The 26,349-nt window shown below is 41.0% G+C and overlaps 1 protein-coding gene across 4 annotated transcripts in view; it reads left to right on the top strand.

The window, feature by feature from the left end:
• F8 (coagulation factor VIII) overlaps positions 1 to 26,349 on the top strand; it is a 110,574-nt gene that overhangs the window by 69,048 nt on the left and 15,177 nt on the right. For 2 of the 4 annotated variants that reach the window (XM_033945649.1, XM_033945650.1), the window contains 5 exons: positions 1,476 to 1,592; positions 2,577 to 2,648; positions 11,363 to 11,448; positions 17,554 to 17,709; positions 22,947 to 23,091. In XM_033945649.1, coding sequence (XP_033801540.1) covers positions 1,476 to 1,592; positions 2,577 to 2,648; positions 11,363 to 11,448; positions 17,554 to 17,709; positions 22,947 to 23,091 — 576 coding nt within the window. Of the gene's footprint in view, positions 1 to 1,475; positions 1,612 to 2,576; positions 2,649 to 11,362; positions 11,449 to 17,553; positions 17,710 to 22,946; positions 23,092 to 26,349 lie in introns of those variants that run through there. The other 2 variants (XM_033945651.1, XR_004539557.1) reach the window with 2 other exon arrangements.

Here is a 26,349-nt window from a genome sequence, read left to right as displayed (position 1 = left end):
GAATAGCCATACTGGGTCAGACCTATGGTCCATCTAGCCCAGTATCCTGTTTCACAAGTACCTGGCAAAAATCCGAATAGTAGCAACATTCCTTGCGACCGACCCTAAGGCAAACAGTGGCTTCCCCCATGTCTGTCTCAATATAATCTGTGTCTATAGGAATCAAGTTGTCATTGTGGTATTTATATACCACTTATAGCCTAAGTGGTTTACATGCAGGTATTCAAACATTTTTCCCTGTCTATCCTGGTGGGCTCACACTCTGTCTAATGTACCTGGGACAATGTGGGATTAAGTGCCCGGGGTCACAAGGACTTGAACCTGCAACCTCAAGGTGCTGAGGCTGTAGCTCTAACCACTGCACCACACAATCCCCATAATATGCTTTATGGGGGCAATTCTTCAACAGTGTGCCTCCATTTAGATACCCCCAGGATATGCTCTATGAGCCAATTCTATAACAGCACATGGGCACCCAAGTTCCATTATAGAATACTAATGTAACCCAATATTGGCTCACCTAATATTTATGCACTCACAGTTATAGCAGCCATAGAGCTGATATCGAAATGCAACAGAGATGCATATGACATTGTGGAGCAGACTTCTGTAAGTTACCTGCTAAGAGGGAACCCCACCCATGTTCCTCCTATTTGTAACCCTCCCTTGCATTTATGTTCTTTGGATCTGATCCTATATTTGGCGCCTAAAAAAGTCTACACCGACTAGTGGGCGCTAAGTGAGATTCTATAAAAGCTATGTGCAACTTACAGAATGATGCTTAGTTATATATCATAACTTCTAGGCATACCCGTTTAGGCTAAGGAAAACCTGGCCTAAATGCCTGCACCTAAGTTGTGCGAACATCAGCACATAAGCTAAAAACTTGCACATAATTTAAAAGAATGCCCATGATCTGCCCCTAACCACGCCCCCTTTCCAGATTCACACACTTGATCTCACGCATAACATTTTGGGTAGTGTGGCTACCGAGTTATACCTGTAACTTTCAATTAACTCCAATTAGAGTAATTTATGAGGTGTTAATTGCCAATTAGCATCAATAAAGCCTATTAATCTAATAAGTTGTGTGTATACATTGGCTACATACACCAATGTACATGCACAGCTTTAGGCGCCATATAGAATTTGGGGGTATGTAGATTAGGGACACCATTACAGAATAGTACTTAGGTGTCCTGCTGGCCCTTTTGTAGGTAAGTGTACACTTGTGCATGCATGTGTTAATATTCTAGAATGTTCACATACAAGGCACTGGGATTATAGACGCCTTTCAGAAGCTTAAGAAGCTATTCTCCGTGGCTCTTATGGCCAGCTATGGAAATGTACTCTTCAGTTTTTCCAAGGAAACCAAGGAGTTTCATATGTCTAAAGTCACCCTGGTGTAAATTTTAAGCACAAAATTATCTTCCCCACCCATTTCTATGATTTGTTTTATTCTTTATGTGACCCAGGTGTGTCTGGCACAGTGGAAATGAATCCAACAAAGGCAGGAATCTGGCAAGTGGAATGTGAGATAGGGGAGCACCAGCAAGCTGGAATGAGTGCATTGTTCCTGGTATATGATGCAAGTGAGTCTCAATGATGGTGGTGGGTATTCAGATCTCATCTTTGGCTTTATCCATTTCTATGTCTATTTTAAATGCAACCAGAGGTTATTTATTTATTCATGTACTTAAAATTGCTTATATGCTGCCTATCTTCTGTCTAAGTGGACAGAAGGTAGGCACCCTTACAGGTGCTGGATTGCCATTTATTGGTTTGAAGGTTTGAGGATTCTCCTTTTGCAGAATATGTTACCATGTCATTTTCATTATCATTTATGTACTTAGATACCTACTTTTGCCAAAATAATGGGATCCAGATGGTTTAGAGAACTTGCGGAGCAGAAACTGCTAGCTGCCAAAATATAGTTTCTGCTCAACAAGTTCTCAGCAAGATACTGTGATACACTCAGTGGACTTTTATGTTCTAATTCTCCCATAGGCAAGTGTTTCCACGGTATACTCAGAATGCGTGACCCCCTGATATAGGCAATAGAAACTGAAACATGGTTCTGTGTCAGGTTACAGTAGAGTTGATGCCTTGTGAAGAACTTAATAAATTTGGAATATTATTCACTTCTCTCTGGTCTTCATTAGATGTCCATTGTCGCATCCCACTCCTCTATTTTCATCAATAATATGACCAAAGCATATGAATAAAAGAGTAGAGATTGATTCTTTTCATATGACTTGGATCCCAATGATCACCCGGCTTATTAGATCCTATGATAAAATAGAAATCTGTGAAATAAAATAAAAGGTACCTATAGCACTATATTGTCTTTACCTTAATTATCAGTCCTGTGGCTGGAATGGCAATATAATGAAAGTTTAGGTTGAAGTGAATTGGGAGATCATTGCCTTTGTATTGCAGAAAGCCAGAACAGAGTTATTATTTAAAAATTCAGAACTAACAAAAATAAATATATACTGATAGTTCTAACATATCCAGTTCATAATGAAGCTGCAAAACACATTTTAAGCTGAGGTTTCTTCCATGTCTTGTTCTAGATTGCAAACAGCCTCTGGGATTAGCTTCTGGGAACATTGCAGACTTTCAGATCACAGCTTCAGGACATTATGGTAAGTAACAGAACCTGCAAAGCTTTAGTCAGAAAAGTCTGTACAAATGTAACAGCATCACCAATTTTTCTCCAATATATCTTTCCAATGTGTTTACATTTTATTCCAGCTGGATGGACATGCATATCATTCATTTTCATGATAAACAAGTCACTAGATAATTAGTAATTAGATAAAACCAGCAGTTTATGTTCAGCAGATATTTAGGTCTTGTGATTAGACTACATTTAACTTTGTAGGGAATTATGGTCATTAGTGAGACACCATAAATGAAGATTACATTACAGCTGCTTGAAAACATTTGTCTTTCAACTCTTAACTCCCATTCAATTCTTAACCCCCATTCAGTTACTTTTACCCATCATATCATTCCTTCTGCTAGAAATACCCCAACCCTGACCTGTTCTTTCTGTCTGTCCAAATTAGACTGTAAGCTCTTCATAAAAGGGACCGTCTATTGAATGTTAATTGTACAGCGCTGCGTACGCCTTTCAGCGCTATAGAGATGATAAATAGTAGTAGTAGTAGTCTTATGGATATAAAAAACAACAACAATTCATTCAAAGCTCACAGCTGAGGAAATGACATAGATTATCTTCATCTTCCCTTGCTAACCTGAACTAGTACTAGATCTATAGACCAATATCTTGTCACAACACTTTCTCCATTTCCATATTAAGAGTTTCAGCAGCATTTTTCTTTACGGCTTGTTATAATAACATCTTCAGCTTTTATCCTTCATATCTCTGTAAAATTTTGGTTTTTTCTTTGTCTCTTTTCTTATTTGTATAAAATGATAATGTTTAAAATTGATAAATTTAAAAAAAATAAATCTCCAGCTTTTACTGTCCCATTGCTTCATTAGTGTCCCATTGCTTCTTCTTGTGATCTTGGGCAAGTCACTTAACTCTCTGTAGCTTCAGGAAAGAAATTAGATTGTGAGTAGAGAATGACACGGTGACAAAATTCATCACCGTCCCCGTCCCCGTGGACAGGGCCGCCATCAGGGCAGTACTACCAGTCCTGCATTCAGGGGCCCGGAGCTGACAGGGGGCCCGGGCTCTCCCAGGATCCTAGGCAGTGTTCTAAGGCAGGGGCGCCAGTAGCTCGCCAAGGCAAAGTGAGTCGATCACCCAGGACTCACTTTGTCTTGGCGATCTAATCTATCGGGCTGATCAGTCTTCCTCTCCCGGACGTCAATTCTGCAGTCGGAGAGGAAGTTCGGGCCAGCCAATCGCTGCCTGGCTGGGCGGAACTTCCTCTCCGACGGCAGAATTGACGTCGGGGAGAGGAAGACTGATCGTCCCGAAGCAGGGAGAGCATGCGTCGGCGTCGGCTTTGGGGCCTGTTATCCATTGGTGGGTCCTGTTCCCCGATGGCAGCGGCAGTGGCAGTGGCTTGGGGAACGGCAGGGAGAAAGAAAGAAAGGGGGCAGGCAGGGAAACAGAAGGAAAGAAGAGAAACAGAAAGAAAGGTCAGGGAGAGAGGAAGAAAAAGTTGGGGGAGGGAATGAGGTGTGGAGGAGAGAAAGCATACAGGCTGATAGAAGGGAAGAAAGATTGGATGCACAGTCAGAAGAAGAAAGTGCAACCAGAAATCACCAGACAAGGTAGGAAAAATGATTTTATTTTAAATTTAGCAAAGTGGAGGCAGTATTACCACAGTTTTCAAAGGAATTTGCCCAAATAACTTAATAGTTAACTGGGTAAATTCCCAGAGATGAAAACTTCTCTTCACTTACTATGCACAGTTCTGAATTTATATCTGCTGTCTATATTTTACAATATGGTCCCCTTTTACTAAACCACAATAGTGGTTTTTAGCGCAGGGAGCCTATGAGCGTCAAGAGCAGCGCTGGGCATTCAGCGCAGCTCCCTGCGCTAAAAACTGCTATTGTGGTTTAATAAAAAGGATGGAGGGTATATTTGTCAATTTTTGTATGGTTGTTACTGAGGTGAGAATGCATAGAGTCATCTTCCTTGACCTCTTTGAAAAAAACCCAGAATAGGAATGATAATTAACATTTTCTCAGCGTATAGTGTGCTTTATGTTTTTTAATTTTATTGTTGGTAGATCATTTTGACTTGGTCATTTTAAAGTAGCTCACAAGCTCAAAAAGTTTGGGTACCTCTGAGCTAGAGCGTTGAAACTGTGTATTTCTATTTTATCCCCCCTTTTACAAAACTGTGGAGCGTTTTTTTAGCGCCAGCTATGGTGGTAGCAGCTCTGATGCTCAGAATTCTATGATCGTCAGGGCTGTTACCACTGTGGCTAAAATCCACACTACAGTTTTGTAAAAGAGTGAGGGGTTAGTTTGTAATGACATATTCCATACTAGGCGAAGGTGTTTTCTGTGTTCTGTGTGTTCGAAAGACATGGTTTTCTGTTAGGATTGACGGTGTAGGATTGATTGGTCTTGCTTGTTTAGTTTTACAATGGGTGTATTGATGTACTGCTCACTACAATATGTAAGATGCTGCCTTTTCCTAGGTACTCATGTGTGACGTGTGGTTTGTTACTAAAAATCATGTTTTTCTTACAGATGGGGGGGTGCCAAAAAATGATGGGCCCCGGGTGTTACATATGCTACGTACGCCACTGTATGTAAAGATACCAGAAAGCTGGCGGAGCAAAAACTTTAAGTAAATTGTTATTCTTCTAAGTTATTCTCCCACAATCTCACGGACACTCGTTTCACGTTTCAAGTTTATTGAGATTTTGATTTAAACGCAATATCAAATATTTTCAATGCGTATAACAAAAATAAATTTTGGGAAATAAATAAAACCATTTGAACAATAAACATACAAACATATCCATAGATGATTAAAATTACATAAGGAGTACAAGGATAAACTACATTTGTTTAAAAATGCGTTCTCCGCGCCTGCTCATAAATTTGTTGACTGGAAGGATCCAGCAATGTGGCCAGATGCCATTCAGGACAAAGACAGAGAAAGAATTGTGCAATTTGGATTAATGATGGAAGATGATTTAAAGCAAATGGCACAGTCTTTGAGTAAAGATCTTGACGGACGTTCTTTTTATGAATATCTCCTCTATGCCAAATCACCCAATGGACGTGAGAAGATTTTACGGGACTGGCTTAGGTGGAGCATTAGCAGAAAAGTATGTGTGTATTCGGCCCATGGAAGAAGGGGGGGGGGGAAGGGGTGCGTGGGGGGCCCAATAGGATTGCTCAGTAAGGGGCCCAGAAATTTCTGATGGCGGCCCTGCCCGTGGATAACCGCGGGAAACCATCTTCATGTCATTCTTTAAGAAGAGAGGGAAGAATCAGAGTATGAATGGCCACAACCACTGACCCACAAGCTTTGCTTTGAAGAATGCTGGTGTAGAAGGACTGAGGTTGAAACAGACACAAAAAAATGACATGGGATTATTTCCCGCGGTTATCCGCGGAGACGGAAACGGTGATGAATTTTGTCACCGTGTCATTCTCTAATTGTGAGCAGTGTTCCCGCTAAGCTGCGCTGGCGTGCACTGGCGCACAAAATATACATCGCAGCGCACAAGTTTCTCGTCACAGCGCACGGCGTACGGCAGATGGCAGGGCGGCGAGAGGAGAATCGGGCGAGTTGGCTCATAACTTTCTGGCGCTAGCTCACAGCGAAAAAAGGTTTGCTCACAACACCCGCCCGCTTAGAGGGAGCACTGATTGTGAGCCCTCCAGGAACAGAGAAACACCTAATATACCTGAATGTAACTTACTTTGAGCTTCTACTGAAACAGGTATGAGAAAAATCTAAATAAATAATAAGGTAAAGAGTCTGGATAGGTGGATAGAAAGCAAAAATAATAAATAATGTTCATACTAAGGGCCTGTTTTACAAAGCCGCGCGGCAACAGCCCCGAAGCCCTTTAAATCTCTATGGGCTTTGGGGCCGTTACCGCGCTGCAGCCGCTAGCGTGGCTTTGTAAAACAGGCCTTAAGGGTTCATTATTTAAGCAAAGTGGACCCATAGAAATGTCAGAATAAAGAAAAGCAAATGGAGCAATTGCTCCAGGCCCCTTAGAGGAAGGAGATCCCACTGAGGCACGCATTAGGGGAGTGCAAACAGGACAGTTTCCCTAGGCCCTAACTGGCCTAAATCTGAAGACGTTGTAGCCTATGGGGCCCCCTTCCAATTTTGTGCCCAGGATCCCAGAGTGCATTGAAAAGGTAACTAATAAATGTTTTATCTATGAGGGAGGAAGCCACATTTTGTAATTGTTTCCCAAGCTAAGCTAAATTCATAGACTGGAGCTTGGGCAACAAAGGTTAGTAAGAAGACCCTCCACACCTTCATAAAGCCACCTTGGATTTTTGTGTAAAGGACTATAAGAAATTTGACTGTGTACAGGAAGAGAAACACACAGGGGGACAGATGGCAGGTTCTGCCCTTTTTTACCTAGTGTCTCGGTTGGTCTGTAAGTCTGTTGGTCTTAACTATTGTTTTAAAATTTTTAAAGGTTATGTTAAAATAAATGTTATTTTTTTTTTCAATGTTGTAACTCGCTTAGTAAAAATTAAATTAAGTGACTAATCAAATTAAAAATAAACTTGAAACTTCAAAAACTTGAGATGTATGTCCCTGCTGAGGAAAAAAACTGGCTTCCCACAAGATAGAGGATTCCTTGGATCTGAATTTTAGTGCTGCTCTCTGAACTTGGAGAAGTGCCATAAATGTGAAGGAGAAGCAGTGTATTCTAGTTCAAGGTTGCCTGAAGCAAAAAAAACCAAAAAAAAAAACCCACTGCAGGTCAAGAAGCTCGCAGTCCTACTGCTAGGGTGAGAAATTCTATTTATTTACGAGTATGCCTGGGGCTTTTATTTATTTGAATGTAGCTCATGTCTTTGTCGTTGGTAGAACAAAACAAGCTATATTCAAGTACTGTAGTTTTTTCTATCCTCAAAGGGTTATAATTTGCAAATGATTGCAATTAATTGCAGGTTATTAGTAAAAAGTCTCCCTTGAACAATAATGGAATGTATGTTAAATAATGTGCATTAAATTGCAGTAATGGGCATTATTTTGTATTAATGTACATCAGTTTGTACTAGAGGCAATGGAGAGGGAAGCAATTTGCCTAAGATTCCGTCACTGCCCCCTCAATCTGGAATTCAGCTCCGAATTATCTAAGAGAGATCTCAACATTAAATAATTTTAAGTCTAGCTTAAAAGCTTTTCTTTTTTAAAGATGCTTTTGCAGTATAGAAACATAGAAACATAGAAAAAGACGGCAGATAAGGGCCGCGGCCCATCTAGTCTGCCCACCCCAATGACCCTTCCCTATTTAACTCCCCTATGACCGTCCTTTTAAGGATATTTTAATCTAATACTAGAACAGCCCCCCCTGGCTAGTCCATCTGTTGTGGCTGAACCCTCTGTTGCCCCCGTCCTTTTGTTTTTCCCTTTTTTGTTCTTTCCTTTCAATCAATTGTAGTTCAAACCTCCTTCCTCTTGTGCTAATCTATCTAGGTCAGTCGTATTAGTCCAGTTAGTTTGTTTTTGATGTTTCTTGATGTATTTTTTTAAAGTATGTTCTCCTGTTTTTTTGCTTAAATTTTATGTAAAGCCGCCTTGAATTCTGAGAAGTTGGGATAACAAAATTTTAATAAACTTGGAAGCTTGGAAAGGCCATGAGTGTGATTTGAACTTTGCTCCTCGCATGCTCAGCCTGTTGCTCTAACTACTAAGCTATTCCTCCACTGATGTCCACTGATTGGACTGCAAGTCCCTGAAACAAGGGATGAAAATCTGCTGTTTATTTTTTTATTCAGGAGGCTAGAGCTTTACTTAAAGGGCTGAAGGTCCACACGTGTTACTTTTGTAAGTTTAATAAAGGTTCTCCTTTCGTTCAATAACCAGACAAGAGGTCTCATCCATGAGCTTCACTTTTTTCTGCACCTTGTGGACCTGATTCTATTAATGGTGCCTAAATAATAATAATAATAACTTTATTCTTCTATACCACCACAGTCGAAAGACTTCTAGGTGGTTCACATCAAAGAAGGCTGGACAATCAGCGAATTACAGAATGCAAGAGGTGTTGGTACAACTTATTACACAAGAAATAGATAAAAGGACAGTATAGTACATTGAGATTGACAGAGGGAAGGGATGCCTTAGTAAGTGGTGAGGCTTCTGTTTAGGAGATGAATTTGTCTGCATTGTAGGCACTGCTCCATGCAATTGTCAATCAACTGCTAGGTGCCACTTGTAGAATCATACCTAGAGGCATGGCATTCCTAACAATGCCTAAGTCAACCACACCTATTCTCTGCCCCTATCCATGCCTACTTTTCAGATAGGCAACATTGGGCATGTTGAGTATCCAAGGGTGCCTTGACTTAGGTATTACTAGGTGCTGCTTTGAGTCCCGTTCGGAACTCTTAAAAGAGAATTTAATTTTTAATTTATCAATTAACGTCAATGGTGCAGTCAATTACCACACCATTTAAGCTAATTAAAACAATTTAGGTTGCGTGTGGATTTTAGTTAGTTTTGTTAGGGCACCCAGCTGTACCTAACTAGGGTGCATTTTATAGAATCTGGCCCTGCCTTCCTCATGAGGACCATATCATTCTTTTATTTTTCATTCCCCCCAATGGGGCTTCCCATAAGTTGTTGTTGGAGGTTGTTTTTTTTTTTGTTTTTTTGGGGGGGGTTGTTAGGCAGAAAGACTTTCTTCATGACTTGCAGGGCTTAGGACATCCTTTGAAGATCCATCAACAAGGATGAATTCATTAAAGTAGATGGCAAACTATAATTAATTGATAAAATATATACTTCTTGTATATTATATCTACAAGAGAACATCCAGAAAGTCACAGGCAAAGATTATCCAGCACCACAGGGGCTTTTCCTGACCTCCAAACCTCTTTCACAAAGTCTTCTTAGATGGTGGAACCTCCTAATTTTGTATTTACAGTATTTACATGGTTCTGTAGGACTATTTGTGCTGCCACTTTAGGCCTGTGGCCTAACTTAGGCCAAGAACCATTTTCTTCCCACCTGCAGCATCTTGGAATTTTACAAGCTGTATGTGTGCTCTGACAAGGTCATATTTACTAGAGCTGGACCCCTTACTTCCAGTGAAATGAGTGGAGAAGAGAAACTACATCTGCAGAACTTGGACAATTCATGCCTGGTACCCTTATCTTTATGGCATGATTTGTGGGTCCGTATGACACTGGCATGCAGGCTTGATGATTCTGCTATGTGACCGAAGAATGCCCCTTCAGTATGGGTACCGATTGGTCCATGGGGAGGACTCTCTGTAGAGGAGGTAGGAGCACAGTGTGTTAGACCCAAAAAAAAAGGCGCTGGAGGAGTTTTGGAGTTTCGGAGGCCTGTGTGACTTCGTGTGCTGACCCAAAAATCCTTGTGCCTTGCTGTGCTGGGAAGAGAGTAATCAGACTGTCTGAATTCAGAGACCTATGAACTTTTCCTCTGAAAGACACAAAAAAGACTGACAGCTTTGGTGCTAGCATTTATCCTCCTACAAGACCTGCTCCATTAGCAGTGCTGTGATTTGGGCACACCATCAATAATGCGGCAGCAGAGGAAAGGCCCATGCGGGGAAGGCAGCGAAGCAGCCTGTTCAGTGCCGCCCCTGCTATTTCGAATGGAAGCATGTCAGCGTTGCGGTGGGAGGGTTGGCTGTGTGGGATAGGATGGGAGTGAGAGATAAAAAGATGCTGCACAGGGGGATGGGTTGGTAGGGTCATCAGGTTCTGCTGCATGTGGGGGATGGGAGGAAGAGATGGAAGGATGCTGTGCAGGGGGATGGATTGGTAGGGTCATCGGGATCTGCTGCACATGGAGGATGGGAGGGAGAGATAGAAAGGTGCTGCTCAGGGGGAATGGGTTGGCAGGGTCATCTGCTGCACGTGGGGGATGGGAAGGAGAGATGGAAAGGTGCTGTATAGGGGGATGGGTTGGCGGGGTCATTGGGGGTCTCCAAGCTCAGGGCTCCCACTGATTCTACATTATGGTAAGTTTTATAATATCTATTATGATATTATAACTAAATAATAATAGAAATGTAATGTATATTGTATGTAAAACTGCCCTACGAACTCGCCCCAAATCCTCCCTCCACCCCCCACCCCCACCCTTTTACTGGTCCTTGGAAAAATTTGCTTCTATAAAAGCGATGTTTGCTGTCAAAAAGGTTGAGGACCACTGTCCTAGACAACCTTAGCCCAGAATTACTGATGCTATATGATTTAGTTGCATCTCCTTTTATTTGATGCACTAAAATCTTAGATACCTCCCACTTGGGGGGTCTCAGTCTAAACACTGCTTCCTCAAAGTCATCATTACTGAATGTCTATGAGGAAGCTCCAACCTAGCTGGTAAGGAACAGAGACTTTGACCCTGCTTATATAGATTTTACTTATGACGTAAAAAGCAACATGAAGTTGATTGCTTTTCTACCACCACACCTTTACTACGAACTTTACTACGTATATTGATGCATTGTACAGAGAGAGAAAGAAAAAAAAGAAAAGAAATGTTAATCTGGGTTAAGATTTTCCTTGAACTTTGGATCAAATTTGTGGGCTGTACCTTAAAATGACCTGATGGACAGAGAGAAAATCAGCTCCTATACGCCTTCTTGTGATAAATTTAAATTGCTTTTTAGCTGTCAGTTTGTGACATGATAAGATATGGCAAAAACCTATTTTCACTTTCTTGTTTTCCTAGGCCAGTGGGAGCCCAGAATGGCCAGACTAGATAACAGTGGCTCACTTAATGCTTGGAGCGTAGAAGGTGTAAACTCCTGGATCCAGGTGAAACAGATTTACTGATTGAGATGGTCTTCCAAAAAAAACAACATGGTTTTCCTTACACTATAGGAGCACTCTGGTCAATAATTTGTTTTCCAACTTTATCCACTGAAATTCAACTTAAATAAGGCAATGGTATATGGCGTTTGGTATTCACAGTTCTTATGGAGATCAATGCTTGCAGCATAAAAACACTCACTCAATTGCCAGATACAACACTTCTCTAATCACTGCATATCCTCAACCTTTCCATTCTGCTCTCTGTTTAGAGCCAACCACTGCCAATTGCACAGAGAACAACCAATCACATGCCATGTCATTTTGCATTGCACAAACCAAACTGAAACTAAAAAAGAACAGTCACATTCAATTCAATTACAAGAGGAGGGTATTTTCATAAGGAAGGGGCGTATTTTCAGCAGTGATATTTTAGTCATTTGTGGATCGATGATACCACATAAGCACATAAGTGACCTCTGATAAAATACCAGTCAACACTTTGCTGGCATGAATGAGCAGGAATCCTTAATGTGTGGAAGGGCTTACTGTGGGATGCACCGAGGGATCCCTTGTTAATTTTGTATAAATTATCCTTCCCCTCTCTACACGGTATTCGCTATGCAGGTAAACTGGGAAAATCCCTTCTCTTCAGAATCACAGGTCTTTGGAACGACTTTACTACCCCGCTGCGGAACCTGGGCTCCCTCCAATTATTCCGCAAGCAACTGAAAACCTGGCTTTTCACTAAAATGTAATTCTATCCCCCCCTTTACTCTTCTCTTCTATATATAAGTTCATGTAAACCTTTTTTTTCCTTCTCTTCCTATATTTTAAATTCTTGTAAACCGTGCCGAGCTCCACAACATCCGTGGAGATGATGCGGTATATAAACCTAAGGTTTAGTTTAGTTTGGTATAGTTTAATCTTTAGTAAAAGACCCCCCTTAGTTTTTCACCAAGGGGGTATGTCTGCAGGCAGAAAGTGGGCGTTTATGCACTAATCAGCACATCTGCATTCTCGTGTACTGATTAGCATTTGAACCCTTAGGGGCTGATTCTATAAATGGTGCCTAAATTGGCTGGTTCCTAGAAAAAAAGGCGCCAGCCCTGTGTCAGCCACACTAAGGCGCTGTTTACAGAATCACGGCTAGAGGCATCTGTAAAAACTTAGGCACCTGAAATCTAGGCCATTGTTTTAAAGGTCTACATTTCAGGCGCCTTTTTGGAGAATCGCCTGTCATGCTCTGCCCATAGAAATGCCCACTTAGGTGTTAGGCACCATGCGTTAGGTGCCTATCTTTTATAGAATTGGCTATGCGCCTATCACCCAATTAAATTTTTTGTTACCAATTAGTTAGACTATTAAGGGTATTTGGCCAATTAAGTTAAGCGCCCTTTATAGAATCAGCCCCTTACTGCCTACAAAATAGGTGATGGTAAGGGTTCATGCACTAATCTTTTTTAATAGCCACACGCTAATGTCAAAATTAGCACATGGCCATTAATTCAGAAAATGGAAAGTCAGTCATTTTCAGGTTATGCTAAAAATGGCCTTAGTGCACATAAGGGTACAATAAATACACTTTTTTGTGCAAATTATTAATAGGACTCCTAAGACACTTGTATATGCTATCTTATAGAATAGCTTATAGTGCAATTAAGAACACAAGAATAGCCTTATTGGGTCAGACCAATGGTTCATCAAGCCCGGTAGCCCGTTCTCACGGTGGCCAACCCAGGTCCCTAGTAACTGGCCAAAACCCAGAGTAGCAACATTCCATGCTACCGATCCAGGGCAAGCAGAGGCTTTCCCCATTTCTTAATAACAGACTCTGGACTTTTCCTCCAGGAATTTGTCCAAACCTTTCTTAAAACCAGCTATCCACATTTGTGCACTTTCTAAGCGCATTCTATAAAGCGATGCATGTAAATTCTAGTGTGCGAATCTCAAATGGGGGCATTGCCAGGGGAGCAGCATGGGCGGATTGTGGGTGTTCCTAAAAAAATTAGGTGCATTGTTATAGAATAAGCCTGATCCATGCACAACTTAGGTGGACTCATTGGCCTACATGGGTGCGCTTAAATATTAACCATGCATAGGGCACTAAGTCTGATTCTATATAGGGCGCATATGCTGTTCTGGCTGGAGTCAATTTTTTAGATGCCATACATAGAATTTAGGGGTTACTATGCATGAACCAATTTTTCCATGTGATAAGTACAGTACTCCCCCGAAATTCACGGGGATTCCTTTCCAGGAACCCTCACAAATTTAAAAAAAAACCCCGCAAATGCGGTTTTTCACCTGTCAAAAGGCAAGGGAGATATGAGAGGGCGGCAGGAGAGGGCAACTGAAGCGCGAGCGGATGAAGATAATCACTCACTGTGTGCTCCGACCGCCTCTTCCCATAGTAAAGTCGGGCTACACCAATCAGGAGCTTCTGGGACACCCGCCTTTACTACAGGAAGAGGCGGTCGGAGCAGACCGCGAATTCGTGGGGGAACACTGTATATGGAAACAGAATGAGAATGCCACCAACGGTTAATGCACAGGCTTTGCACCTACTGCTTGGTAAATGGTAAAGGGTCATGGATTTGCTATACTGCCTTTCTGTGGTTTACATTTATTATATGCAGGTACTTTCTTTTTCTCTAATGGACTCACTATCTAAGATTTTGCACAGGAGTTGAGGTGAGAATCAAACCCAGTTTCCCAGATTCTCAGCCCACTGCACTAACCATTAGGTTACGGTTATTTTACCATAAATTTAGGGCTATAATATGACTCGTGCGCTTAGGCTCAGCTTCTGTAAATGGCGCCATTATTGGAGGCCATCTTAAAAATGACCACCGATCACGTCAATCACCCAATGGCGCTGTTTACGGAATCGCGCCTGGGTTTTAAAGGCCCACATTTCCAGCGCCTATCTTCCATGAGCTCCACGTCCATGTAGGCACTTTACGATACCTAACACCACTGCTGGCATTAACCACGCCCACAATGGCATGAGGCATCGTAAAGCGCCTACGTGGATGGGATATCGGCAGCCTTTTAGGAGGCGCCCTTATGTGCCTCCATTTCTTTTTTTAAAATTGTGGTTTGTTTTTTAATCAGTGTAATCAATTAGTGGACCGATTAAGCCCATTAAACTCAATTACGTTAGGCGGTGGTAGCGCGCCTATTGCTGCCTAACTTATGGCGCACTATTGAGAATTTGGGCCTTAGTATGCACCACAAGTCAAATTATAGCATTTATATAGTAATGAGCTGCTTTAAATGCATTTGCATGTTTTACATCACATTACTATTTAACCCATGATGATTTAAATATCACAGCATTAGGGCAAAATAACCTGCATATATGCCCTTTAAGTTGTGTTAAGGGGCAAATATTGTGGGTTATTGCCCTAATGCAGTTTGGTTACTCTGCCCCTCCCCCTCAAATCTCTGCGCAGAACTCCATCAGACTGGAGCAGCAGTTCCTTTTATATGGTTTCACTCCTGATGCAGGCCTTTGAGTGTTGAAATGTGTTGAATCAAGCTTTCTATAGTGGCTTTTCATTAACATTGCTGTTTGACCTTTTTTGGAAGACCATTTATCTATGAGGGTTCTTCAAAAAGTTTCCACATGTTCATATTTTTGTGGGAAATGGTTGAGGTGGGAGAAGTGGCAAGAGGTTGTGTCATAGAATGTCATGTGACTAGTCAGTTAGCCAAGCGTGGAAACTTTTGAAGAGCCCTCGCATCTCTACTTTTTTGACTGCTTCACTGCCGTTGAGTTTGACTGTTTTCTTTTTTGATGACTGAGTGTTTTTTTTTTAAACAGTAGCAGCTTTATTCCCAGATATCCAATGCCGAGCCATGTCTGGACACAGGCATTGAATATCCAGGTTTAAGCAGCCAAATATTTCTTATGTGGTTAAATGTGATATACAGCACTTAACTGCCTAAGCAACACAGCATAAAGATAGGACTGCAGTCTGATTTGGCCACTTAACTTAGGCACTTAACCACATAAGTGACAACTCTGCCCGCTGGCCCGCCCACAAATAGCTCTCTGCTTTCAGTTTATGGGGTCTGCGGTGATATTCAGATCATCAAAATTAGGCCCGCAGGGAGTTTGATATATCAATAGACCTTTGCGTTCAATAACTGTCCTCCACTTTCACAGGTTGTCACTTAAATCTTTATAATAATCAATTTCTACACATTCAATATGTTATATCAAGTGAAGTGCTCAGACCACTCAATTGAAAACAAGCACAGGGTGCCATAGGAACCATCATAGCACTTCCCGGTCCCATTCCACCGAGATTGAAATTTCAAACTACCGTATTTGCCGGCGTATAAGACGACTTTTTAGTACCTTAAAATCCTTCCCAAAGTCGGGGGTCGTCTTATACGCCGGGTACAGTTTACATGCCCTTACTTGCGGGGCTGGATGTAATCAGTCGCGCGGCTCTTCTTCTCCCTACCTTCTCTGCTTGCAGCACAGAGCCGAACGGAAGTCTTCCCGACGTCAGCGCTGACGTCGGAGGGGAGGGAGGGCTTAAACAAAGCTTAAACAAAGCCCTCCCTCCCTCCGACGTCAGCGCTGACGTCGGGAAGACTTCCGTTCGGCTCTGTGCTGCAGGCATGGCAGGTAAGGAGAAGGAGAGTAGCCTCGCGGTACCAAGAGAGAGGGGCGGCCGCCCCGCCCCGGTTGCAGCACAGCCGGCCAGGTCCCCTTACTTTTGTGGCACTTCCCCGACCGACCGATAACAGCCCGGGTCCGACAATCCTCCCTGCCCTGTAGCCGCGAATCTAAATTACCTTCTTACAGCAGCTGTAAGAAGGTAATTTAGATTCGCGGTTAAGGGCAGGGAAGTTTGTCGGACCCGGGCTGTTGTCGGTCGGTCGGGGAAGTGCCACAAAAGTAAGGGGACCTGGCTGGCTGTGCTGCACCCGGGGCGGTAGAGAAGGAGGGGGGGGAGAAGGACGCTGAAATGCCATGGTGAAGACAGGAGGGGGGGGAAGGACTCTGAAAGCACTTGAAGACAGAGGAGGGAGAAGAACGCTGAAAGCACATGGGGGAATACAAAGGGGTGGAGAAGGAAGAAGGGGTCGTCTTATACGGCGAGTATAACACAAAACTCTATTTTTTAACTAAAAGTTGGGGGGTCGTCTTATACGCCCAGTCGTCCTATACGCCGGCAAATACGGTACATATATGAATCAACTGCATTTAATAACTTATCTACTTAGGTTTCATCATGTTGTCCCTAACTGTGCCTGTGAGAGGCAGACTTGATATTTGGTGCTAGGGATCAACACTGGGTTTTGGAATGATCGCTGATTTAAAAGCATAGGTACAGCGTTATGGACAATAGTACACCAAGATGAAACCTAAGCAGATAAGTTATTAAATGCAGTTGATTCATATATGTAGCTATCAGATGTCCAGATTTCCCCAGATCTGTCCATCCAGATCATTTTCAGTATTTAATTTTCCATTGTCAGACAACTATCCACATATACTCCTAGAATAGTCATCTCCTTTTTTTTAATCTCTCCCCCATAACAACCGCAATTTCCATCTCAAAGTTGACTCTTTAGCCTTTCACCACCATTACCTCTGTTTTGTTAATATTTAATTTCAAATCATGCTCATCCATCCAACTCCTTATCATTTCCATGCATTTTTGCAAACTCAGTTCTGTGGTCGGAATATCTTTTATCAGGAAAAAAAACAGAATATCATCAGCATATATTCTATAATGCACACCCATCTCTTGGAACTTCGTCCCCAGAGAAGCCATCTGGTAACCTTACATATAGTGTGACCCTACATCTGGTAACCCTACATGTAGTGTGAAATTTCAATCTCTCTTGGTGGAATGGAGCTGGGAAGTGCTATGATGGTCTCTGTGGCATCCTGTGCTTGTTTTCAATTGAGCACGAAGGTTGATGGTCTGAGCACTTCACCTGATATAACATATTAAATGTGTAGAAGTTGATTATTATACAGATTTAAGTGACATCCTGTGAAAGTGAAGGACATAATCAAAATTAACCAGTTTTATTTGAGATGTTGACTAAATCATAATGGCATATCCTTGGTTTCGTCAGGTGGATCTGTTACATCCAATGATTATTCATGGTATAAAGACACAGGGGGCTCGACAACGTCTGTCCAATCTCTATATTTCTCAGTTCATCATTTTTCACAGTCTGAATGGGGAGACCTGGAAAAGATATAAAGGAAATTCCACAGGCTCCCAGATGGTGAGTATGCCAGCCTGCATCTCTCAGAATTACTTATAAATCTACTTTCCAGGTTAATCATGTAATGAAAATTATCCTAGAGTGAATACACAGCAGGGCAGCCACCATTTAAAGAAATCCAGGAAGGTTGCTGAATTTTTTTGCAAGCATATCAATTTAAGTTGGACAGCTGAATTTGCAGTTCTTAGTTTAAAAAGGTAAATTGTCCATTTAAAGTTAGAACTGTTTGCATTTTTCCTAAATGAATAAACACATCCGGCGATCTGCTGAATGTTGCTGCTATCCACATAAATTTTGGCCCAGCCCTAGAAATCCCCTGGTCTCTCCTGAACTTAAATGGATAAATTTTGTCCAGACATTGATATAGGATCACAATTTATCCATTTGCCTACAGGAAATGTTTTTTTTTAAACATAGTTGTACTGACTGCATAAGTGCTTTTGAATATCAACTACCGTATTTTCACGCATATAAAGCGCACACGTGTACAACGCGCACACGGGTATAGCGCGCGGGAACAAGGAATTTATGTAAGAAAATTTTGGTATAGCGCGCCCACGTGTATACCGCGCATGCTCCTCATTGAACTTTCATAATCCATGCCAGCATTTAAGTCCTATTTATCTAACTGTTGCTTCTTATGCAAAATGACTTCACAAGAAATATTAGCTGAGCTATTTTAACTATCAGCAAATGTCGCCAGCAGGGAAATTACCAATGAAGTAATTTTGTTTCCCAGGTTTTCTATTGTAATGCCTATTCTATTGTGATGCGGTGTTTTCTGTCTTGCTGGCGTCCTCCTCCATCTTCCTGCATCGTTCGCTGAAAGCCGCGGGCAGCGGATCCTATGTGCCTCTTGCGGCTGACCCAGAAGTGTTCCTCTGACGTCACGACGTCAGAGGGAACGCTTCCCAGCCGCAGGAGGCACATGGAAGCCGCTGCTGCGGCTTTCAGCGAACGCTGCAGGAAGATGGAGGAGGGCGCCAGCAAGACAGAAAACAATTGTATAATGCGCTCACACATATAACGCGCATGGTTATGCACGGTTTGTAAAATCTTGTATAACGCGTGCGTTATATGCGTGAAAATACGGTAATCTACTTATAGCAAAAGGTACACAAACATATAGGTAATGTACCCTGTGGACCCAATATAATGATGACATTGGGATCCAAGATATTTGACTGCATTATGTGAATCCACATTATCGGATCCTTTTATTAAAGTGTGCTATCCGATTTAGTGCGCACTAAATGCTAAGGCATCCATTCTATTCCAAGGGCGCCTTAGCATTTAGCATGCGCTAATCTTTAGCACATGTTAAATCGGTTAGCGTACCTTAATAAAAGACCCCTATATTAGGTCTACAGTAGAGTGTAATATGTAATAGAAAAAACCCCAAAGTCCTATCCTTGACAGCGTTATAAGCAATCCCATGTTATATTGAGCCACATTACATGGGTCTACACTATATATTCATTTTGAACATCTTGTAAACAAAACCTGCACTTGTCATCCGTAGCATAATCCTTAGGGCTTAATCTCAGACTAAGAAGGTGCCAAATTCTTGCATGCATCCTGAGTTATTATAGATATCATTATTTTAATGCAATTATTGAGGACTTTTCCGGACTAGCACAAAACCGATTTCTTTTTAGATCCGCAATTCATCAAGTCGCTAGGACTCAAGCACGAGTCGATAGCACCTAAAAACAACATCATAATAAAACCCTTAGCGCGCATGCGCACTTCAATCTCCATGTTCCGTGGTGGCATGCCACGCATGTGCAGTGCCTGCCTCAGCTGATTTCCTGCCCCAATCTCCGACACCGGCTGACTTCCTGCCTTCTGACTACACTACCGCTGCCTGGATGCCTCTTCTTCTCACCCCCGGACCAGCAGCAGCCGCGGTTTCATCAAGCAGCCACGGGGCATTTCCTAGGCCGGCCCACTTTGATAATGCGAGGCAGGCTGGCCTAGCAAAAGCCCTGAGGCTGCCTGAGCTAGCAGATGCTGGACAGGGGAAGCAGGGAAGGAAGAAGGGGTACCACTCGACAGGGGGGAGGTAAAAGGAAGAAAGAAGGGCTACTGCTGGACAGGGGGGAGCAGGGAAGGGGTGCTGCTGGACAGGGGGAAAGAAAGAAAGAAACCACGTGCTAAAAGTTTACACATCTATTCTAGCACCTGTTAATGTAACGGGCTTAAACCCTAGTCTTCCAAAAAAATCTCTAGATTCACCCAATTTCTTTTGATCCAAAGTCATAATCCCAATTGTAGATTTCCACAAATAATATTGGACCAGAATTGCAGGGAAAATTGTAAATAAATCTCCCCCTGAAAATTTGAAGAAAATTCAAGCATGCTGTCAGATGTCAGCCTGAAATTCTACTGGTTTCAATTCATATTCTCTAAATATCTCTAATTTGGGTGAATCTCTTCATAAAGGCAGTAAATGCAAAAATCACCAATAAATAAACAAATCATCTGGAGATTTAGCAAATCCTTATTGCTCTTTTACCGCTCTTCTTCCTATGTAGGGCTACATTTACCAACCAGTGTTAAGGTATTAAATTAGCATGTTACATGTATTATTGTGATTAAATGAATTGTTAATAAGTAGATCCTATATACAATAATGGTGCTTATATTAAATTGCATTAACACACATTAATGTGATGCATTAGAGTGCAGAAATCCAAAGTTGTTTTATGCAATAGGAGAGTGTCTCTCAAACTTTTTTTTAGCTCCGGCACACTAAAAGGCACATTTTTAAAGGCACATTATAAAAGAAATGATAAAATTGAAAAACCAACAAAAAATTAAATTTGAGGGTTATTTAATTCAAGTTCTTTAAGCTATGCATGGGTAATTGTAACAATGGTAAAACTAACTTCCCCCCCCTATACAAAACCACGATAGCGGTTTTTAGCGCAAGCCGGCACGCTGAATGCTCTGCGTTGCTCCCAACGCTCATAAGAACTCTATGAGTATTGGGAACAGCGCAGAGCATTCAATGTGCCAGCCTACACTAAAAATCGCTATCACAGTTTTGTAAAAGGGCGGTAAAGTAGATAGAATATTGGGGGTAATGTATATAGAAAAGAATTGAATGTGATGGATGTGCTTGTTTTTGAGTGCAAATTAATTCAAAACACGGCTCAGTAGTTGACAAGCAAACATCCAGCATCTGCAGTCATTCTCCTTTTTTGATTCAATTTCTGTCAGAGCTGAAAATCCAGGTTCACAAAGATAAGAAGATCTAAACAGTAACAAAGCCTTGATTGCTTTATTGCTCAAGTTAGGATAACTACTCCATAAAAACTAAAAATAAAATTACTTGCCGTTAGTTTTCAAGGACCAATCACATCAAAGAATGATGTTTGTCTGGGCAGTTCTATCCTTATGCACACAGGCATTCATAACATTGACAGACTCTCGTGTACACGACGTACATGTCACATATTCTAATGTATACTTATGAAGGGAATTTTTAAACTTAAAGTAAAATTCTGAAATCTCTCATGGCACACCCGGAACACCACTGTGTCATGGCACACAGTTTGAGAGACACTGCAATAAGAGGTAATATGCATGGACAAGGAAAGAGACCTTGGGGTGATAGTGCCTGAGAATCTCAAAGGAGCAAAATATGTGACAAGTGGCCAAAGACATGGGGCTCCTTTCACTAAGGTGCGTTAGGGCCTTAAAGCACGGAATAGCGCGCGTTAAATTGCCACACACACTAGACCTTAACGCCAGCATTGTGCTGGCATTATTCTAGAAGCGTACCGTGTGGTGTAGCACACGGTAATTTCGTGCATGCGCTAAAAACGCTTGTGCACCTTAGTAAAAGGAGCCCATAAACCCCCTGATATTCAGCGGTACTTAGTCAGTGTGGAATGGCTCCCAGCCAGCTAATTACTACTTAGCAAGCTATTTGCCAATATTCAGTGGAAGATAGATGGCTCACTCCTGCTGAATATCCAGATTGCCAGCTAGCCTTGTGGCCGACTATGTCATACAACAGTGAAAATTTGAACACTCAAAAATAATAATAATAATAATAATGTACAATTTTGCATATTATAGGAAAAAAAGACTTCAAAAGAACCCAGATGTCTAATCAATAGAAAGGCATCTATGTGTGTGGGTTTAAGGGTAATATCATTGGTCAAAAATCTCTGTCGATATTAAGTGCAAATAGTGCAATTTATATTTAAATAAATATTTTTTTATTATTTCCTTTTTTCACCAATTCTAGTTTACCTCTAGTTTGCTCATTCTTCCTTTGTATATGATTATATGAAGTAAACTAGAATTGGTATTCCCAAATAATTTAAAAGAAAATTTTGAAAAAAAAAAGGAAATAATAAAAAAAAATGTATTTAAATATAAATTGCACTATTTGCACTTAATATCGACAGAGGTTTTTTGACCAATGATATTACCCTTAAACCCACAAACATAGATGTCTTTCTATTGATTACACTCACTTATTGATAATTCTTGTTCTCAATTGTATGGACCTTCAGATAGCAGCCGGGCACCACGCTACCGGTTACTTTGCTCTTTGTCGGTCCAGCCTTTATTAATTATTCATATGACTCATTTTGTGATTTTTTTTGTATTTTTATTTTTTACTTAGAATTTCCTATATATTTATATTAAAGGACAAGATCACAAGATCACTATAAGATAAGTGATATTCCTTTAACATAAATATATAGGAAATTGTAAGTAAAAAATAAAAATACAAAAAAATCACAAAATGAGTCTTATATGAATAATTAATAAAGACTGGACTGACGAAGAGCAAAGCAACCGGTAGCGTGGTGCCCGGCTGCTATCTGAAGGTCCATACAATTGAGAACAAGAATTATCAATAAGTGAGTGTATTAAAATATCTATTGTCAGCTTTTTAGTGTGACATTAACAAAGACAAAACAATATATGATTTGATTGATAACACAACAGCGGCTTTTATATATTATTGATTTCTATTGATTAGACATCTGGGTTCTTTTGAAGTCTTTTTTCCTCTGATATGCAAAATTGTACATTATTATTATTATTATTTTTGAATGCTAGAAACTATTCCTGAGCTATTTAGGGGAAAAAGACAAGGAAGGATACAAAAGAGACATTCATGATGGTCCTCTGAGTACTACTATCCATCATTTCTCTTTGCATGCCCTCAGAGACATTGTCATTAAGCCATTTCTCTACCCTTCTGACAGGTGTTCTTTGGTAATGTGGATAGTACAGGTGTGCGAAACAACACTTTCAATCCTCCAATCATAGCAAGGTACATCCGACTCCACCCTACTCACTACAGCATTCGCACCACTCTGCGCATGGAGCTTTTGGGCTGTGATCTGAACAGTGAGTGTGTCAAAAGTCTCTCTTACATGATCTTGTATTTTGGTTAACTAGTAGAAGAGCTTCATGTCACTGTACTTTTTCTGGAACTAGCCCAACAGCTGAATAGTTTGCTTATATCCTAGAGACCTATGGTGAGCTATAACCTCGAGCTATAGAGATGAGGCCATTGTAGCAGTGATAGTCACAGGCAGCCTCTCCTTGGCAGGGTAAAAACAGTCAACTCAATATTCAGAAGCAGTTATCTAGCTAGCACCGCTTGCTGAATGTATAAGAAACCTGCAAGCCTGAAGGTTATAGAACTGGTATGCATTCAGATAGAATATTTTTATGTCCCTAAAGGGCTCACAATGAAAAAAAATCACAAATGGCTTAAGTGGGATTTGAACCTGGGTCCTCTAGTTCACAGCCCACTTTTCTAATCAGTAGGCTCCCTCTGCTACAGATGGACCCCTATGTGGCCATTTTATAACACGCAATATATAGAACCACCAAAATGGCACTGGAGGTAATTCTTTTCTCTTTTTTCTCTATTTATATCTATTTATAAACGGGAACAAGCCTCGGAATATTGAGTATTAAGTTCTCACCTATTCAGGGTTCTTTCAAAGAGAAAGACACTTCTTTTCTCTTACTCACATTCACATCATTGGCTTGAACCCATCCTCCCTACCTTCTTTCTATTAAGTATAATTTTTATTTTTTCAATGATTTACATTAAAACTACTATTTAATACTAAAGGGGCTATGTAGTTCATTAATACTAAAAACTATTTAAACCTCACGGTTCATTTCAGAGACTCTGGACCGACAGAAAGTGCTCTAGTGCAAAAAGTGTACTAGTGCTTTAAAGTGCCATTTCAGAAAGTGCATATGTGCTGTAAACTTCTAAACCTCATAAGCCCTGTCTGCTAAACTATCATTTCTACATCATTTCCATAACACTATATGAGGTACAAAGCACTGGACAAATACATATAAGAAATAATCCCTCTCTGTAGAGCTTATAAAATGATTTTATTAAGAAAATGGTTACAACCAACATGGTTGTGATCTAGAGAAATAGAGGAAATGAGTGGCAAATGAAAGAAATGTACAGGATATCACTCCAGCAAAACTAATAGGAGACCTCATTCATCAACAAAAAAGGGAAGAGAAGACCAGAATAAAAGCAAAAAAAAAAAAAAAATACTTGATCTGGAAGGACTTAGACACTGTGAGCTTCATAATTGAAACAGAAATACGTCTAAAATCCCTCCTAAATTCTATCTGCAAATCTGGAGATAAGTAGAAAGATCATGCATGCCTTACAAGGAGCTTTGCTCAGGAAAATGGTGGAGGAACCCACTAAAGGTTCTAGTTGTCAGGAATGGAGAAATTGTGTAATGTCTGGGCAGTAGTGAGGGGAGATATGACTGAAGTCTACAAAATCCTGAGTGGGTACAAGTGGATCGATTTTTCACTCCATCAAAAATTACAAAGACTAGAGGACACTCAATGAAGTTACAGGGAAATACTTTTAAAATCAATAGGAGGAAAAAATTTTCACTCAGAGAATAGTTAAGCTCTGGAATGCATTGCCAGAGGTTATGGTAAGAACGGATAACATAGCTGGTTTTAAGAAAGGTCTGGAGGAAAAGTCTAGAGGAAAAATCCATACTCTGTTATTGAGAAAGACATGGGAGAAGCCTCTACTTGCCCTGGATCAGTAGCATGGAATGTTGCTACTCCTTGGGTTTTGGCCAGGTACTAGTGACCTGGATTGGCCACCGTGAGAATGGGCTACTGGGCTTGATGGACCATTAGTCTGACCCAGTAAGGCTATTCGTATGTTCTTTGGTTTGATATTGCAAGCTAAAATAGAGCCTAGTTGCATTAAACTCAAAGATCTCAATTTCAAACCCACAGACCAGCAAAATGGAGAAGTACCTAAAGGAAGAGATAAGGACAGTAGAAAAACTGTGGACTAAACCGAAAATGGCTTTAAAAAGGGCAATGAATCTTAGTAAATAAACTCAAGAGGAAAAGGAAACCAATGTGTTTTTCCAAAGAAGGTGCTGCACAAATAAGGGCAAAACAGGTCGCATTCACAAAATTCAGAAGATCAGAAGAACAACACAGAAAAGAATGCCAAACAAATCCAAATGAGAAAAGAGACAAGAGAAATCAGGGTGACAAAAGAACATGCAGATGAAAAAATGGTTAGAAATACAGCGAAATGATAAAACTTTTCAGATATACTGGACAGAAGAAAGCCAGAGGTGGAATTGCAAGACTCAAAGATTCTGTGGAATAATGTGTAATGAGGAAAAAGCAGAACTGTTAAACAAATACTTCTGTTCAGTGTTCACAGAAAAAATTCCTGAAGAAGGACCACAAATGATTATAAAGGCATGTGTGGGAATAGAGTTGATACCACACCATGTACAAAGAAAGCATTTATGAACAACCTGTAAAACTAAAAGTGGTCAAAGCCACAGGTCAGATAAGACATACTTTGGATACTGAAAGAGCTCTAAGAAGTTCAGGCAGATCCTCTAAAAATACATTTAAGAGACTCCAGGAGATTGGAGAAGTTCCACAGGATTGGAGAAGGGTTAATGGGGTCTCTCTTCATAAAAGTAGTAACAGAGGTGAGGTGGGTAAGCCTTGGTGGGAGGAAAAGTCAGGAAAATGCTGCTGAAGGATGATTGTATGATCTGAGACAAAATGGTTTCATTAAAGGAAGATTATGCCAAATGAATCTGATTGATTTTCTTTCATCGGATGACCAGAAAACTAGATCAAGGGCATGTATTGGCTATGATCTAAGGGGCTCATAATCGAAAGAGAAATACGTCCAAAAACCGTCCTAAGTCGGCACTTGGACAAACATTTCTCAAATACGTCCAAGTGCCGATACCAAAAACGGGTTTTGGATGTATTTCTAAACAACCTAGGCCTTCATAGTGCCGCTGAACGACCAAAGCTAAATGGGGCATTTCGGGAGGCATGTCGAGGGCGGGAGTTTGACGGGATGTGGGCTGGCTTAGACTTAGTCGTACACCATGTATAACTGATAGTTATACAGCCTGGGATCGACGGAACTTGGATGTTGTGACTTAGACCATGTAAAACATGATCTAAGTCACAAAAACCCACCTAAACTCACCAGATAAGCACTGAAAACACATAATACAGACCCCCCCACACATTACCCCAGTGATCACCGACCCCCCCACCCCCATAAAAATATTGATCACATCTTTAAAATTCAGCCTC

This window comes from Geotrypetes seraphini, chromosome 5, assembly GCF_902459505.1.
Source record: "Geotrypetes seraphini chromosome 5, aGeoSer1.1, whole genome shotgun sequence".
Lineage (NCBI taxonomy): Eukaryota > Metazoa > Chordata > Amphibia > Gymnophiona > Dermophiidae > Geotrypetes > Geotrypetes seraphini.
This window is presented reverse-complemented; position numbering and strand designations above follow the sequence as displayed.